Source organism: Neophocaena asiaeorientalis, unplaced genomic scaffold, assembly GCF_003031525.2.
Source record: "Neophocaena asiaeorientalis asiaeorientalis breed wild unplaced genomic scaffold, Neophocaena_asiaeorientalis_V1.1 scaffold26, whole genome shotgun sequence".
Lineage (NCBI taxonomy): Eukaryota > Metazoa > Chordata > Mammalia > Artiodactyla > Phocoenidae > Neophocaena > Neophocaena asiaeorientalis.
In genome coordinates this window covers 7,662,974-7,681,521 of record NW_020173108.1, presented here as the reverse complement: position 1 = coordinate 7,681,521, position 18,548 = coordinate 7,662,974, and the positions used below count along the sequence as shown (strand labels likewise).

At 37.1% G+C, this 18,548-nt stretch overlaps 1 protein-coding gene across 1 annotated transcript in view; it reads right to left on the bottom strand.

Moving 5' to 3' along the window:
• TMEM232 (transmembrane protein 232) overlaps nt 1-8,867 on the bottom strand; it is a 250,664-nt gene extending 241,797 nt beyond the window's left edge. Inside the window, 1 exon segment of the mRNA XM_024743356.1 lies at nt 8,728-8,867. Coding sequence (XP_024599124.1) covers nt 8,728-8,867 — 140 coding nt within the window.
• Nucleotides 8,868-18,548: the final 9,681 nt, after the last annotated feature.

Below are 18,548 nucleotides of genomic sequence, written 5' to 3'. Positions count from 1 at the left end.
CTTTAATATAAAATACAAGTTATTTTCAAGTAGGATTGATATATTCAGGAGTTTCTTTTTTTAACAGTTAACATCACATTGAGTATTTCCATCTTAAAAGGCACTTAGGAAGATAACTGCAAACAATTATTAATGAATTCATGATAAAATACATGTAAGCACAGAATAGAGATGTAGAAACGATTTGATAAATCTAGTAATAAATGTTACAAATTACATAAGTACATAAGTATTCATTATGAATCATATAAAATTATGAAGATAGATGTTTAAGCAGACTAGGTAGACAAAGTCTGCAAAAGACGACAAAGGAACCCCAGCACTCATAAAACATCACATATTTCAGAAATAGAGCTTAGAAATACAAACGTCAGTCAGACATACTCTTAGATAAATTTAAAACATTTAATGCCAAATGAATAGAAAATAAAAAGTACAGGCCAGGCCACCCAGAGAAAAATAATTGATGAGAAAGTGAATTGAAGGCAAATGGGTCTTTATGTGCTTGTGTTAGGCATATTGACCTAGAGCTTTTAGCTGTCTCCTGATATATTTCAGAGGACTGACTATGATTAGTCATACTTTTTGAAATTGCAAAAGTTAGAGACTAATTATTTTAGAAATTCTCCCTTGATCACTGAACCTACTATCCAAAGAGTCCTCACATCTGTGGGTAAAAGTGATGGGTATTCGCACCATCTACTCAACATGCAATTCCACAACACCCTGTTGATGAGACTTCCCCAGACTGGATGGGTAGAAAATGTCAAATTGCTGTAAAAGACATGCTTACTTTCGATTTCTGGCATATCTTAGGAGTATCTACCTTGGGAGTAAAAGTGCTTAATGAACACTAGTTTATGAACCACTATTTGAATAGTACTGTGACATATGAGAGAGATAATAAGACTCCCTAATATATTTTATTCGTTATGATTGCTTTTGGCTAAGAGTAAAAGAAACAGTAAAAGAAACAGTAACCAAATCACAAATTTCCAAAAAGAAAAGATCAAAGTCTTCAGAAATGTCTCTCATAGAGATGTTGGAATTAAATGCTCAGATAACTAAACAAAGAAAATAAGATTTAAAATGACTTCCCTTCTCCGCCCACCAAAAAAAACCCTCAAAAAAATAGAACATAAAAATGTTATCCAAAAAAAAAAATGTTATCAACTTTCACAAAAGTTTTAGTCTTTCCATAAGAATATTCTTCAAATTCTCAGTACCTTCCAAAACCTTAAGTCATCAACAAGGAATTGTTATTGTTACTATTATTGTATGTGCAGCAGGGCTTTTTTGCACTGTATTACTAAAACCAGAGTCACACATATTAATCATTAGTCAAGCTAAAACATTCAGCTTCTAATACACTATTTGATAAAATGGTTTTTTGAACCATTTATTAAAGCCTACAGGGGAGATCATCTGTACCATTTTTATGCCTCCCCAGGACCGTTATATGTAGTGATGTTGACTTCCGAATTGTATAGAAAGAGACAAACACAGTTGCCTATCTCATGCTCTTTAGTAACCTTAAGAGACAGTATGGGACCTGGTACCCTTCACTGCAGGGCTTGCACCTGGACAAACATCTCCAGCAAAAGAATACAAAGAAACTATAAGGGACTAAAAATAACTGCATGCACGCACACTTGGGGCAAATTATGAACAATTACATACAAAAAGGCCACAAGTCAACTGTCATCTCTGAGGTGCCAAGAGGAAAAGCAGGGTACCGTGCATGATCCCTGCACACGGCACCACCAAGGGGGTGGACAGACAACCTAAGCCACCCCTCCAGCCCCGCCCACGGATCCACCCTTAGCCCTCACCCCACTTAAGGAACCTGCCCGCCCTCCTCTGGGAGAGTGAGCAAGGGTGCCTGTTTTTGTTTTCACTCCCTTGTGCTGCCTGAATTCTTCATCTGGCCTCAACAATTTCTATTGATTTAAGAGTCCAAGGACCAGAGCCAGTAACACCCAGATCACCTTAAAACAGGAATAGAAAATTAAAGTGAGGCCAAATTATTTTTAGTTTATGCTATCAAATACAAAAACTCATTTCATTTATACTGCTGGGAAATCACAATTAAATGTAAAGAGATTAAAACGGACTTGTTAAATTGGATTATTTCACATTTAGATCACTGTCAAGAAATAATCGTTTCCTGAATCAGCAAAATGTGATGTAAATGTAAAAATGAGCTTTTTTATAAGTTAAATAGATCTTTACAATTTAAATATCCTTTTATTCTCTATGGTACCCAAAAATGCAGGGTACTGACCGAGTTTGTGGATTGAAATGGAAACAAAATCTTAAAGACTGGATCAAAAGATCTTAAAATTGATCTTTTTAGGTAAAGTCTTCCCTCAAATTCCGAAAAGAAAGGTTAAAAAAAAAAATCAGGGACTTTCCTGGTGCCACAGTGGTTAAGAATCTGCCTGCCAATGCAGGGGACACGGGTTCGAGCCCTGGTCCGGGAAGATCCCACATGCTGTGGAGCCACTAAGCCCATATTCCACAATTACTGAGCCTGCACTCTAGAGATCTCGAGCCCGCGAGCCACAACTACTGAAGCCCGCGTGCCTAGAGCCCGTGCTGCGCAATCAGAGAAGCCACAGCAATAAGAAGCCCACGCACTGCAACTAGAGAAAGCACGCACGCAGCAACGGAGACCCAACACAGCCACAAATAACTAAATTAATTTTTAAAAAATCATCATTTTTGACATCAACTCTTCTAAGACCCGCCTCCTCTCTTGCTCTAATTTCTTAGCATATACAGCATTCCACTAAAGAGTATGATCTTGCAGTGACTCATGTTTTCTCTACCACCTTCCAGAGATGATTTTCAATAATTTAAATAGATTGTGAATATTTACCTTGCTTATTTATCTGAAGTGGGCAAATAAACAGCTTGTTTTACCTTTTACTTACATCAGACGTTATTTTTATATTAAATGATATTTACCCTTATATGTATTCCAGTGCACAAAACATGTCTGGAATCTAGTTTCTGTTATCCCAACGCTGAGATAATCTTTCCAAGGCTGACAATGATCTCCAGGTGGACAATTCAATTATGAGTTTTCAGTACTGATCTCATTGATCCTTCTATAGTTACTCTGTCTACCATCCCTTCTAGAAATAAATGTCATTATCATTTATTATGACATTCCTCCCTTGGCTTTTCTCCCTGCTTCTGTAAAGTGTCCTTATCAGTAATAGATAAGTGTGCAAGTGCAGGGATCAACAGCTTACTTTAAATTCTGTTTCCAGCACAGATTATGTCTGTTACTGTGCAAATTACTTAACTTTCAGATGCCTCAGTTTCCTCATCTATAATATAAATATAAATATTGGGGCTTCCCTGGTGGCGCAGTGGTTGGGAGTCTGCCTGCCGATGCAGGGGACATGGGTTCGTGCCCTGGTCCGGGAGGATCCCACATGCCACGGAGCGGCTGGGCCCATGAGCCATGGCCGCTGAGCCTGCGCGACCGGAGCCTGTGCTCCGCAGCGGGAGAGGCTGCAGCGGTGAGAGGCCCGCATAACGCAAGAAAAAACAAAAAAAACATAAATATGAATATAAAAGTGTTTTCTGTCCTTGTTATCCAAGTGGAGAGTACAACTCATTACTATTTGTTCTTTGTGTAATACTCTTCTAACTAATCATATAAATGTGTTAAGTAATAAACACTTTAGACAAAATTATTACATAATTAATACAAAGTATGGATAGAATTGATAATTTTTAAATCTGGGTTAAAAGTAAATGGGAATTCACCTACTAGTCTCCCAACTTTTCTTTTCTGCATGATTTTAAGCTTTTATAATCATATATATAGTTCCCCAACCAGGGATTGAACTCTGGTCCTTGGCGGTGAAAGCACCAAGTCCTAACCACTGGACCGCCAGGGAATTCCCTATAATATTTTAAAGTACTGGTTCACAATTACATAGATTTAATCAATTTTTCTCAGCATTTAACTAAAAATTACAAGGCCACCATATTTATATATAGATACAGTATATGATATATATCAAATTTACTCTAAATGTTAATAAACCAAAAAAAAAGACATAATATCTAACATTAACACCAAAAGAATAACCAGAACACCTGAACAAAAACTACTTTAAAACTGCTAATACATTTATTTAGTTTGTCATTTTCTTTTCCTCCTATGCTCATTCTTCCTCTCCAGAATAACTTTCTAAGGTTTTTCATAATGTTACCATTTTTATGCCTTTTTAGAGTTTCAACAATATTATCAGATCTTATACAAAAAGAAATAAATTTTTAGATCATCCAAGGTTACAGGATCTGGGTCAGTATGGGAAAATAAATTCGTAGGGAAATCTTACCTATTAATATAGGTGCAAAAATTCTTAACAAAACATAAGGAAACCAAATCCAGCAATACCAATAAAAAATAGTTCTTTATAACTGAGGAAGGTTAGTCTCAGAAGAGTGAAGATAATTTAATACTACAAAATCTATTGTTGTAGACTATAACACTGATGGATTTAAGGCAAAAAAGTAGAAAATATTTTTATATATGCCAAAGAATAATTCAATTAAATCCAGTTTCCACTCATGATTATAAAAACAAACAAAAACTCTGAGGTGTAGAACAATGGAATTCTCATACGTTGCTGATAGGAGTTTCACTCAATTTAATTAAAGGTATCTAGGGAAAACTAAAAAAATCATGCTAATTAACAAGAAAACTTTAGAAGCTTTATCTAAAAAGCCAAGAACAACACAAGAATATCCATTATTATTGCCACTCTTCAACATTTTATAGGTAGTCCGAGCCAACAAAAATATAAGGAAAAAAGAGGCATAAACATGGGAAAAGAGGAACAGTATATTTACTTGAAAAATACTTGCATAAAAATCTCAGAAGAATCTGCACATACAAAATATAGATTACATTCAATTAAAAAAGATGTATGAATAAACAATATAGAAAAATTAGTGATATGGGTTTCAGTTCCAGAAAAGATGACCAATTAACATAGGCTTTGGATCCTGTCTTTAAAAACAACTTCGTAGGACTAAGAAGGAATCTTAAAATCCAAGAAATTATAAGGGAAAAAACCCTGAGCTAATGTACAGGGGGAAATGAAAGGCTATTAGGAATTGGTTGTATATGGCTAGAGAAAGAAGTATTGATAGTTAGCTAGTGTGGCTCTGAGAAAATAAATTAGTAAAATGTAGTGTGAGCTATGCTTTCCTAACTATCCTATTTCCTAACTTTCCTAACTATTTGTAAGTCCAGTAGGCAACAAAAAAAAAAATCAGCAAAGGTACAGAAGATTTAAATAGTATAATTAATATGATGGACACAGAATTCTGCATTCAGTCATTAGAGAATATCATTTTTCCCAAGCGAACAAGTACAATTATCTAAAAATTCTAGTCTAAAGCAAGTCTTAAATTACAAAGAGTAGGTAATCTACACGAGTAGATTATAATCCTGATATCAAAACACAGTTAAATTAGAAAATTTTAATAAAAAGATAAATTAACCCTCCATATATTGGAAATAAAAAACAATTCTAAGTCATATATTGGAAATAAAAAACAATTCTTAGTCACCTGTGGATCAAAACAAAAAAAACAGAATTTCAAAAACACTTAAAACTAAATGATAATAAAAACGTTACATATAAATACTTGTGAAGTGCAACAAAAGTGGCACTTCAGAGGAAATGTTAAACACTTATCTCTAACAACAAACAAAGGTTAAAAATTCATTAGCTAACAAAAGATACAGGAAAAATAACCGCAAGATATACTCCTCAAAAGTGGAAGAGAATTCTTAAAAACAGAAATTAATGATATCAGAACAAAATCTGAGAGAGAAAATAAACAAAGTCAGTATGCTCAAAATCACTAATCTTCAAGAAAATTCAAATTAGACCCACAGTTAAATTCTGCTTCACTTCAAATAGAATGGATAAATTTCTTTTGAAAACTGACAGTACCAGGTTTTGTGAGGTGTAGAACAATGGAATTCTCATACGTTGCTGATAGGAATGAAAATAAGCCATAACCACCTTGGAAATCTATTTCCACCTTAGAAAGTTAATCACATACCTATCCTTTGACCCAGAAATTTCATTCCAAAAGAAATGAAAACAATGTTACAAAAAGACATGTACAAGAATGTTTATAGGAATATTATTCATAGTAGTCTCAAACTGGAAACACCTCAAACATCCATCAGTAAGAGAATGGATAAACAAATTTGTGATATGTTTATGTGATAGGATTCTTCCTAGTAAAAAAAAAAAAAAAAAAATTACTGCTACATGCAACAAAAAAACATTGAGTGAAAAATATTACACTGAAAGAAGCAAAACACAAAAGTGTACATACTGCATGATTCCATATACATGAAGTTCAACAACTATTACATGGTGATGATCCACAAGAGGATGGGAAGTAGTACTGGAGTAGGGACTGAATAGGAATGTTTTATATTGGGGGTAACATGCGTGTATATATGTATCAAAACTCAGCGTAGCAGATTCCATTTTTCAAAATGGTACAACAATACCTCCCATACTGTGCATTGTTCTGCAATGTGGCCTTGTCACTATTCCACAAGAGATGGAATCTAACTCACTCTCCCCATGAATCTGGGCTTAACTTAGTGATTTGTTTGACTGACAGAGTACGGCAGAAATAATACTCTGGGACATAAGAAGCTAGACCATAAAAAAAAAAGCCTTGCAGGTTCCTCCTAGGTCTCTTGAGATGTTCTCTCAGAGTCCAGCCACCATGCTAAGAGACCAACACCACATGGAAAGCCATGTGTGAGCACTCTGGTTGATAGCTCTACCTGAGTACCCCACCAGGCTTCCTGGTGACATCAAGCAGCAACGGCCAGGCATGTAAGTGAGCCATTTTGGATGTCCAACACAGTCAAGGCTTCAGAAGACTAGAGCCTCAGCTGACATCTAATTGAAATCACAAGTGAGATCCCAAGTATGAATTCCCCAGCTGTGAACAATCAACTCCAGAAGCATGAGAGTTGATAAAAAATTATTTAAGCCACTAAGTTTTAGTGATTGCTACCAGCAACAGATACCCAGAATACTCACTGAATTGTACAATGAACATTTGTGCATTTCACTATATGCAAATTTTACCTCAATAAAAATAATATTATAAGAGAACATATATTAGAATTAGGTTTAGTGACATATAACAGAAGTAAAAATGACAATACCTCAGACAAGATGGAGGTGTATTTCTCCCTGATGTTAAAAAAAAAAAATTAAGTCTAAAGCTAGACAATTTAGGGTCTATGCACCAGCTTCACAGTCATAAGAAACCAAGGCTCCACGTAAATCGTCCTTTCATGGTTATTATCTAGCCTCACCTGGCTTCAGGTTGCTCCCCAGCTCATGTAGCATCAAATCATTGGGGCGTTACTATTGGTCACTATATTCCTTTCTTCAAGGGAGCTCTGTTAATTCAGTCTCCTTTTCATCCCTCCTTCCATTCTCCTCAATCAGGATGCCATTATCTTTGCTCTAGATAAATACAATGACTTCTTATCTTCCAGTCTCCTTCTGATCTCTCTTCCTCTAGGCTCATCTTTTACATGACTGCCAGAGTAACTATTCCAAACATAAATTTCCTGATCATTTCACTCTTCTTCCATCCCCACTGTTGTCAAACCCAAGTTCGTGTGCCCTATGCACAGTGAGGCCAAACAAACCAAAACGCTCAGTTTGGAGCAGAGAAAGGTTTACTGCAGGTCCAAGCAAGGAGAACAAGCAGCTCATGCTCAAAAAGCCCAAACTCCCCTAATTAGTAACTGTTTGAATCTACACTTTAGAAGTCAGGGAAGGTCTGGGAGGCTGAAAACCTTTTTCCTACAAACAAGAAACAGGACATGGGAAGGCCTTTGTACCCAGGAAAGTCCTACAGGGTCCTGCTTGGTTTCAGCATGATGGAAAAAAGGAAATATAAACCATGTCCCTTTTGCAAATAGTTAAAAAAAACTAAAGATGTTTAGCTTGTAAAAGAGAAGTTTGGGTGATGGGGTATCACTGATACGTCTTAAGTATGAAACTTTTTTTTTTTTTAAAGAACTCCTCTCCCATTTGATTTGTACTTCTCTATTCTGAAAAGATAGATAATTTTTTTCCCTTTCTTTCTTGCCTGAATTTCTCCAAGGCAGAAAGGTGAAACTGCCTGAAGTCACTGGCTTTTTCCTGACTTAAAAACACAAAAATAGGGCTTCCCTGGTGGCACAGTGGTTGAGAGTCCGCCTGCCGATACAAGAGATGTGGGTTCATTCCCCGGCCTGGGAAGATCCCACATGCCGCGGAGCGGCTAGGCCCGTGAGCCATGGCCGCTGAGCCTGTGCGTCCGGAGCCTATGCTCCAAAACGGGAGAGGCCACAACAGTGAGAGGCCCGCGTACCGGAGGGAAAAAAAAACCCCACAAAAATAAAAAATTAACTTTATTGTAGAGATGACACTGGGTGTCCCGTAGGGAGGAAAAAAGCTCCTAGGATTGTGGAGATGTCACCACGACCCATACTTGTACCGAGGCTAACCTACTTTCTTGCTTTTTCCACACCACAATTGGTTCATCAATGCTCACAGCTGTGCTTACTTAACAGAAACTAAAGCAGACGTCTGCATAAACCACAGAACTAGCCTGAGCTAGAAAAGCCCAAGATAGCGACAGTCAACTGACCTGAATGGGTTCCAGCCTGACCACGAGGGCAGCGCCTGCACAGATGAGACCCGAAGTGTGGGAAAGTCGCCTTTGCCTATTATCATGCTAAGACCTCCGCCCAAAGGGGCACTTGCACTGCTAGGCACGACTAGTGCCATGCGCACAGGAACCCAAAGGCCTGCGCATGCTTGGGCTGTTTCTAAAAATCACTGCCCCTTTCCCTGAGTTCTGATGGCGCACCCACCTGTGACCTCTTAAAAGCTTCCTGCTTTCCTCCCTTGGAGGAGAAGAGGTCTTCAGAGCATGGTCTCTCCTTTCCCTATTCCTTGATCAATGAATAAAGTTTCTGCTCTGCTTTGCCAAACCTGGTCTCCTTCAATTGGCATGAATGGCACTAGGCAAGGAAAGGTCCTAGCTGGGGCCCACCTGACCTGAGAGGGTCAATAACAGAGAGAGAGATTTTCCTGAGACTTGAATGGAGATAACAGAGGTCACTCAGAGCCAACTCCTCTGTTGTAGCAGCACCCCCAGGAGGTGACAGTGTCACAGAAGAAATGTCTGGGCACTGAATATTGAGAGATTGGACCCCATAGCATAGCAGAGGCATAAAATCTTCCCCTGGCCTAGTTGTGGTCCCAAAGAGGAATGCCAAAACAAAGCGGACCATATGGATGCGACATTTGGCCCAATGTCCCCTGGTGCCCCTACAGTGCTTTGTTGATACATAAGCACCCAGGACTTTTGTATAACCCCAGGGCAGAAGCAGGCTTAGTAAAAACTAAGACTGAATATCCAACCAGTTAAGCAGAACAGAGGCTTGGAGGGTAGTCAATTTAAAGAAAGTACAGAAATATTTCTGCACACAGAAGTCCAACTATGATTCATAAGTACTTCATGTCTTTTCATCTTTGTACTAGTAAATAAATTGACACTTTTCCAGAAATAAATATAAATATCCATAATCAAAGTGAAAGAGCAATATTCAAAACACTGAAAACTGAAGTGGTTAAATTATTCAGGTTTGACTAAGAAAGCCCTGGACAATGATGAAAATGAACTGAAAGGTACCATTAAAGTTTAAACATGAACTGTTTCCATTCATTTCTCATGAGTCACTTATTTATTCAGGAAAATTGCAATGAGCTGATACTTAAATGATAGTCTTGTTCTGACTTGGTTAAATATCTTAAATCTCATTTACTTACTGAAAGGATTTCGATCTAAAATGGAACCAGAGACTCTCACACATGTGCCCTCAGAAAAATAAAGCTATTGATTTCCCATAAATGCCCAGCTTACAGAAAACCAGAACTTATCTCCTGACCAAAGAATATCCACCAAGAATCTTTCCCCATCCTTAAGCCAATGAATTTACTGATCAGACTCTGGCGGGATTTCCCACTCTTTGGACTCCCTCCGCAAAAAATATAGCCCACCGAAAATCCTCAGTGGGCTCATCTGTAGCTTGTTATGGTTTTTATTTCCCAAATTAAAATTCCTCTGCTATTCCCGAATAAACTCAATGTCTGGTAATTCCAGCTTGCCTCAATTTACCTCTTTATTTAGGTTGATACCCACCATAGGAAACCATTTGGCTTTGATGCAAACTACTCATGTGATGAATGGTTTGTGAAAGAACTGCAAAAATGGATATAACTGTCCATGAATTCTTTTTTTGGATTTCCGTTGTATGCCAGTACTTTATATTTGCAACACTCAACATACAAGACGAAATTTAAAAAACTGTATCACAGACACACATGCACTTACATATAAACTAGAAATAAAAGAATGTTTTTGACCATTTTCAGCACTACCAAATAGTACCCACATTGTTCATTTTAAGTGGTTGTCATTTACGAAATTCAATTTGGTTCAGTTTTCACAAAAATAAAGTTCTAATGATGTTTGAGGTCCCTGTGTTTGAGAGATACAAAGACAATTAAAATACGGTCCCTGACTTTAAGAAATTATAATCTAGAGAAAAAGGTCTGGCCTGTAAATCAACATTATCACAGGTGAAGATACTGAATTCCATTATAGGACTCCAGGTGATTTCAGAGGGCAAAAAATGCCCAAGAAAATTATGTGATCAAAATGACATTCCATAAATATGACAGGATCTAGAGAATAGTCAAATTTAAGTATAGATAAGATATGTTTTATACCTAACTGGCATAGACCCAGAATTTTTTTTTTAAGTTTTTAACATTAATCCCTAGTGGATTTTTTTAAGCTCCAGTTGAAACAAGGTTGGGAAAGGTACACTTTAAAAAAATAATTTCTGAGAACTAGACAATATTAAAATTATAGTAAGCCTTTGGATTGGTAACATGCACTAGGAAATACAAGATGTAGACTATAACCTGAAGGAAGGAACAAAGGTTAATTGACCAAAGACAACCAAAAATGTGGAATCCATTCAGATACATCATTGAGATAAGGTTAAAAAATGGAATCCTACCATCACCTTACCCCCTCCCAGAAATTTTTCCTAATAGATAACTTGTGCCCTTTTCTCAAGATGAATTGCCTTTTTAAAAATCCTTGTATTTCACATCCTCAAGGATCCTCCCCCGCCCCACCCCCACTACTCCAAACTTTTGAAATTTTTTGAAATCCAAAAGAGTCTGCGGGGAGGGCTGCCATTTCACCAAGAATATAAGGACTTGAAAATCGTCCAGCGCAGAAAGCGGGATTATGAGTTAAGGGTACCCGGAGGACAAGCAAGCCCGAGTCCAGAGGAAATTAGAAGAATTTCCCAACCACAGCAATGAGAAAGTTCACCCACCTCTTTTAGGGAAATAGCTTTCTGCTGCGGAGACTATCAAATAAGCTAAACTGGAGGCTGATCCCCCACTTTCTCCCTCAAGCCCCCGCTGGGGTGTCTCCACGAGCTCGCCTAGATTTGTAGGAGGGGCCTGGACGGCGGGCTTGGGCTAGGAGCGTGAGTAGCAAAGGTTTCTTCCAACAACCAGCGCTACAGGACGCTAAGAAACAAAGCTCGGTGCTCCCATTTGTGGGCCTCTGTGGGTCTCCCTGTTGCCCCGGGATGGTAAATACGGCAATAACCTTAGCTCTCAAGTCATCAGAAGCTGGACGTAGTAGTCACTCACAGCAGTGCTCGGGGTCGCTGGGGACCAAGACTGGTTGCTAAGGGTGCTGTGAGAGTTGCTCTCAGAGTTGGAAGGTTGCTTTCGCTTTTTTTTTTTTTTTTTTTTTTTTTTTTTGCGGTACGCGGGCTTCTCATCGCTGTGGCCTCTCCCGTTGCGGAGCACAGGCTCCGGACGCGCAGGCTCAGCGGCCATGGCTCACGTGCCCAGCCGCTCCGCGGCATGTGGGATCCTCCCGGACCGAGGCACGAACCCGCATCTCCTGCATCGGCAGGCTGACTCCCAACCACCGCGCCACCAGGGAAGCCCGGAAGGTTGCCCTTTTTAGAGTCTCCTGACCAGGGCTTAGCCAATCAGGACCTGTTAGTGCAATTCCACCGTCCCCTCCCCGCCCTCACCACAGCTGTATTCGCTTTCGAACGACTGGATGCAATGATGTGTGAAAGACTTTTATTAGCTTTAAAATACCATCACAAAGCGCATAGTAATGATTCGTTTTAAATGCTGTGCATACGTCGGCTATCTGGCCAGGGGCTGCGGCAAAAAGTGCCTTGGCGGTGGTTTAGTGTCTCCTCAAAGTCTAAATGCCTCCTCCAAAGCCTCGCCTCTTCTCCATGGGGGAGAAAAAATCTACGTTAAAAAATAAAAATAAAAACAGTATGCATGCTATACAAAGGTAGCCATGTCTTTTAATCAAATTGCTGTTCGTGAGCCCCTTTTACATAGAATTCCAGACCTGCCAGTGTCTTTCTCAATGAGGGAACCGGATAAACCAAGCTTCCAGTGTGTTCTATGTGTACTAACCACAGGGGGGCGAATTCAAACACAAAGGAATGCCTAATTTCAAAGGTAGTATACCAAAAATTATCCAATTTAAATTCTTACAAAACGTCTATGTCTATTAACGGGCGAACAACTTCAAATATTCTACTAATGTTCACAAGGGTTTTACTAAGAGCAATTGTGATTCAATTCAAAGCTAAGGCGTGGGGATTGTCCTGGTGAAATAAATTGCCTTAAAAAAATTAAGAACTTCAAAAGAGAATTTAACTAATCCTGATGAAATACATCAGTCCTGAATTATTTCTGTTCATAATAGGCACCAAATAAGTCTTTTGGTTTTTTTAAACTACATTTTGATATTTAAAACAAAAATTATTGGTCCAAATCCATAGAATGTACCAAGAGTGAATTCTAATAGAGTACTACCATGAACTTTGGGTGATTATGATGTGTCAATATAAGTTCATCAGTTGTAACAAATTACCACTCTGATTGGGGATGTTCAATGGGGGAGGCTATCCACTGGGGGAAGGGGTGGGTGTAAATGGGAAATCACTCTCCCCTCTTAATTTTGCTGTGAACCTAGAAATGCTCTAAAAATAGTAATAATAAAGACTTCAAAAATAAATTATCTTCAAATAAGAGTTTTAAAAAAAACATAAATTACAGTAGCTGATCCCAGGCTTCTCTGAAACATATCCTCCTAATTGAGCAGTAAGTTGAGGGTAAGAACAAAAGTGAAATTGAGAGAGACTATGAAGATATTTCTTAGAAAGCAGATCCTAGAGTGCTAACTCACATAGAACGTGTTTCAAAAAGAGAGAAAATATAAATAATATTAAAGAATTAGTAGGGGGGAACTTCTTTAATCCAAAAAAAAAGACGAGGTAGCAAATCAAGAGTTCCTACTATATTTCAAATAAAATGAATGTGTAAAGACTGCTGCACTTAAAAATAGCTTGGTGGGATTTTTTGTTTGTTTTTTTTTCCAAGAGATCTAGGAAAAATGTTAAAAGCATAAAGAAAGCAAACTGTTAAACAGGTTACTCTCAAAGGGATAAAAAGCAGGTTAGTTAAAAAATTCTTCATCATAATATAAAAATCAGTTGATTCTACTAAGCATTTAGAGAAAAAAGTAGTTACCCATGAATTCTATGGGGAAGATAACTAAAGAACTTGATTATATAAGAAAGAATTCACCAATTCGTCCCCTATTTTTCTTATACTTTAAGATTAAACCACTCAAAGTAAACCGAAGGACAGATCACTTAGACATTAATCAAAATTAAGAACTAAAAAATGTAAAAGTTGGAAAGAATTTATATTGAGCCCTAAAACAAGATGTACCTAAACAAGGTAATTTTTCCTTGGACACAAAATGAAATGACAAAAAAATTTTCCAACAGGATGATGAGTTTATAGTTTTTATAATTCAAGTTAAAATAATGAAGTGTGAGAAGCAGTAATGTATTTCTCAATTTTCACAAAGGAGTGTAAAATAAAGATGCTCCACTGCTGTAGGTTGGGGGAATTCAGTTATATCCTCAACTCACACTAAATGATTGATTTCAATAAATAGAAATATATATCATGTTTTTGGAAGAAAACACTTAGTGGCATAAGTATAGCCCTCAGCAAAGAGAAAACCATGAATCCTTGATGGTAATATTTCACAGAATTTAAAAAACCTCTTAGGGTTACCATACAAATTTTATGCAAGTACACTTCAAATCTCAAAGTGTGTGTATGTGTGTGTGTTTTAGGAGAGTGAGAGTGAAAAATGAAATGATTTTAAAGTTCATCTGAAAAAATATATGGCAGGTTAGCCAAAACAAATTACGAAAAAGAAGCAAGCACAGGAGGGCTTGGCTTGGCTTACTACATATTAAAACTTACTGTGAAAACTATTTATTGGCCCACATATATGCTCTAGAAATAAAATATTTAAAATATCTTCAGATTCCATCCTCGAAAATGGTAGCTGCATCACAGTACCTAATACAGTGACTTAAACATAGTACATACTTAATACGTAGTGCTGGGTGAATTCTTGAATAGAAATGTAGATGATTTTTATTTTATCCTGTGAGCTGAATTTATTCAGTGTCAGAATTTCTGAGTAAAATATTAATATAAATGAATGACCTGCTTGTACTGTACTTTTGTTTAGCAGGTCACATCATTCTGTGCCAACTCTTGAAAACTGTCAAAATAGTCTGCTAATCTTCACTTGTATTTTGACTCAAATCTAAGTGAATAATGATTGGACTCAAAAATATCTATACTATTTCATGATTATAAATATTTCTATCATATGATTCTTTTCCCCAAAGCTAATCTTTCATATCTATTTACTAAGGAACAAGTTAAAAATTTTAATCCATATCATTCTATTAATGATTGTGTGTAAATGTTCCTAATAATTTTTGGTGCTTACAATATCTTCTATCCATTAACTGTTATATAATGGTTTAATTGTGGTGACTTTAAAATATGAACACAAATTATTTAATAACCCTCCCTTCTAAAGATGAAGCTATATCCCTTCCCCTTGAGTGATGGATTGGATTTAGTGACTCACTAGAGTATAGAATGTGGCAGGTGGGATTAGGTCATAAAAGAGAGTGTGACTTCATCCCTGCTCTCTCTAAGATCATTTGCTCTGGGAAGGAGCCAGCTGTATTGTTATGAGGACACTTGAGAAGTTCTATGGAGAGATCCATGTGGCAAAGTATTGAGACCTCCTAACAACAAACCAGCAAGAATTCCACAATGTTTTGCAGGATAACTTAGAAATGGATCCTCCAGTCCCAGTCAAGCCCAGTCAAGTCTAAAATGACTATACCCCAAGTTGAAGTCTTGACTGCAACATCTGAGAAACCCTGAGCCAGAACTACTAATCTAAGCCATTTCCAAATTCTCGAATTACAGAAACTACAAGATAACAAAGGTTTTAAGCTGCTTGGTTTGGGTTAATTTGTTATGCCAAAACAGATAATACAAATATTATACCGTTAATCTCATAAAAGGCATATTGGCCATCTTTTTCAATGCTATAGAGAATTACGTGTATTAATTTCCGTGTGTCTTTCTCAAACTAGTTTGAAGCCATACACTCTGGACCATTTCAACATCATTATTTTAGAAAGATTTTAAAGAAATATAGGATGAAAGGACTTTGATAGTGCTCTAGAGACTGCTGATTAAATGCTATGAACAGATTTAATAATCTAGAAAGAACTTTATTGCTGTCCCATAATTAAATCTATTAACTTTTTTGAAAATAATTTTTCTTCTTAGCAAAAATAAAAACCCTATTTTAGAACAATTAGAAAATGCAAAGTAAAAAAATAAAACTCATAAGCAATCCTACACCCAGACATAACATATATCCTTTCATTGTGTGTGCATCTTTATTATTATTTTTACAAAAGTGAAATCGTACTGTGCCCAATATGTTTAATTTAACATGTCCACTTGTCATTTGATATCTATCTCTCTTGTAATCTTTAAACATGCTGACTCTAGCCCTTGTCACCTCCTTCATCACTATCAGTCTCCATCAGATTACTATTATCTCTTACCTCAGCAGCTTGCAATGGCCTGCCAAGTAGAGGAGACTTCCACTTTTGCCCCATGCGGAAGCCAGGTTGATCCTTCTAGAACATTGTTAAGGTCACCTTAAAAAAAACCTAAATTCTTGTCTGTCACCAACAAGGCCCTGCAAAATTTGGCCCCTGCCCTCCTTTCAGCTCTCAGTGAGTCCTTGCTCATTGGCTACCTAGTTTGTCATCAGGACCTTATACTTAGCTCTGCCTTGAAATTTTTTCTCCCAGATAGTCATATATGGCTCACTCTTTCAGTTCATTTAGATCTGTTTAAAGATTATTTCCTCAGAGAAATAATCTTTATTTTAATAATCTTCCTTGACCACCCAATCTAAAAACTCTGCCTCTATCATTTAATTTTTAAAATATAATACATGTCATTACCTAACATCGTAGTATATGTTTGTTTCATTATTTGACATGATATATTTACCTGTTATTTGCCTCCCAAAAAGAATGTCAGTTCCAACAAAGCAGGGACTTGATCTGGCTTATTCATCACTCTATCCACATTGCTTAGAACAGTACCTGGTACAGTTAGGTGCTCAATAAATGTACGTTAATTAAAGGACCATATGGATGTACCATTTTAATTATTAATGCATAATAATTACTTGATATTTAAAATCCTGACAATTTTTCCTATTATGGGCATTTATGTCATGAACATGTGCATAAGTAAATATTTACACCCTATATGTGTTTCCTAAGATTTAGGAGTCAAAAGATATCATTTTTATGGTTTTGGTACAAACTGCCAAACTGCCCTCCATCAAAACATTATATTTTATACCATTCCAGAAATGAATGAGAGCTACTTTTTTCTCACTTTGCATAATAATGTACATTTCCCTTTTAAACACTGTCATTTTTATAGAGGAAAAATGGTTATTATTCAAATTTGCCTTTCTTCAGTTACTAGAGGGCAGATATTTGTTCATGTAACTATTATCCATTTGCATTTTTTTTTTTTTATAAATTGCCTCTTCATGTCCTTTGCTTACATTTCTACTAATTTTTCCTTACTGGTAAGAGCTTTTTTTTACAATAAAGTGACCCATTGTCTAAACCATGTTAAAATGTAATTTTCCCAGTTTGTGGTTTGTCTTTAAGTTTTGATTATTATGTTTTAACTTTTTTATCATGTAGAAATTTAAAGTTTATATGGTCAGGTTGATTACTCTTTCCCTACATGGCTTTTGACTTTGCTGTCACTTTTAGAAAGTTTTCCAATCCACTATTTGAAAAATATTCACCGATTATTTTCTTCCAATATTCAATCTTCAAAAACTAAAGGAAAAAAAAAAACAATATATTATAGCTGGAATTCATCCGGGAGTAAGCTGTGAGGTGAGGCTGTTGTTTCTTCCCCTCAAGTGGCTACCCAATTGTCCTCCTTTTAATAACTCATCCTTTCTTCCCTGAGGTAGATGTGAAATTGTGAGATGCCATTGTTTTTATATAAGTATGTATACACACACACACACACACACACACACACACACACACACACGCCTTTTTCTCCTTCTTTTAATAAACAATACGTTTTGGACCTGAGCCAATCATTCTTAAGGAACACAAAAATATTTTTATTACGTCCAGTAACTAATTTGATACTAGGTACACAGTAATTTGGTATTAGTACCCGAGTAATACTGGATACACTTACTAAGGAAATGACTCAATACATTTGCCCAAGCCACATTACAACTCAATTTAAGTATGTCTGGCTTCCCTGGTGGCGCAGTGGTTGAGAGTCCGCCTGCCAATGCAAGGGATACGGGTTCGTGGCCCAGTCTGGGAAGATCCCTACATGCTGCAGAGCGGCTGGGCCCGTGAGCCTACGGCCGCTGAGCTTGCGCGTCCAGGCGCCACAACGGGAGAGGCCACAACAGTGAGAGGCCTGCGTACTGGAAAAACAAAAAAGAATGTCAATCTACTTATGCCGAAGTTGATAATCACTTTTTAAAAAGGTTGGCTTCTGGAAGATTCAGAATAGTGCGTCAGGGTTCTCTTCCGAAAGCCTTCAGAATCCTGGGAGTCCAATGGGTCAGAAGGGACACAGGAAGAACCCATGTTAGGCTCATTCACATCTAGGGAGAGAGATGCTGCCAGAAGAGCCCATGGAGCTGATGAAAACAGGTAGTAGGAGACTCCCTTTAGAAGTCCTCTTAATTTCTTAACTAGGGTCTCGATTTTGAACAGTATCGCTTTGGATTTAAATACCCTGAGTGATTTAGATGCAGCAGAAAAAAAAATAAGAAAAAGCTACAGAAAACTATTTATAGTTGTTTTGTGGCCTCAGAAAAGCAAAATGCTTAATTCCTAAATCCCG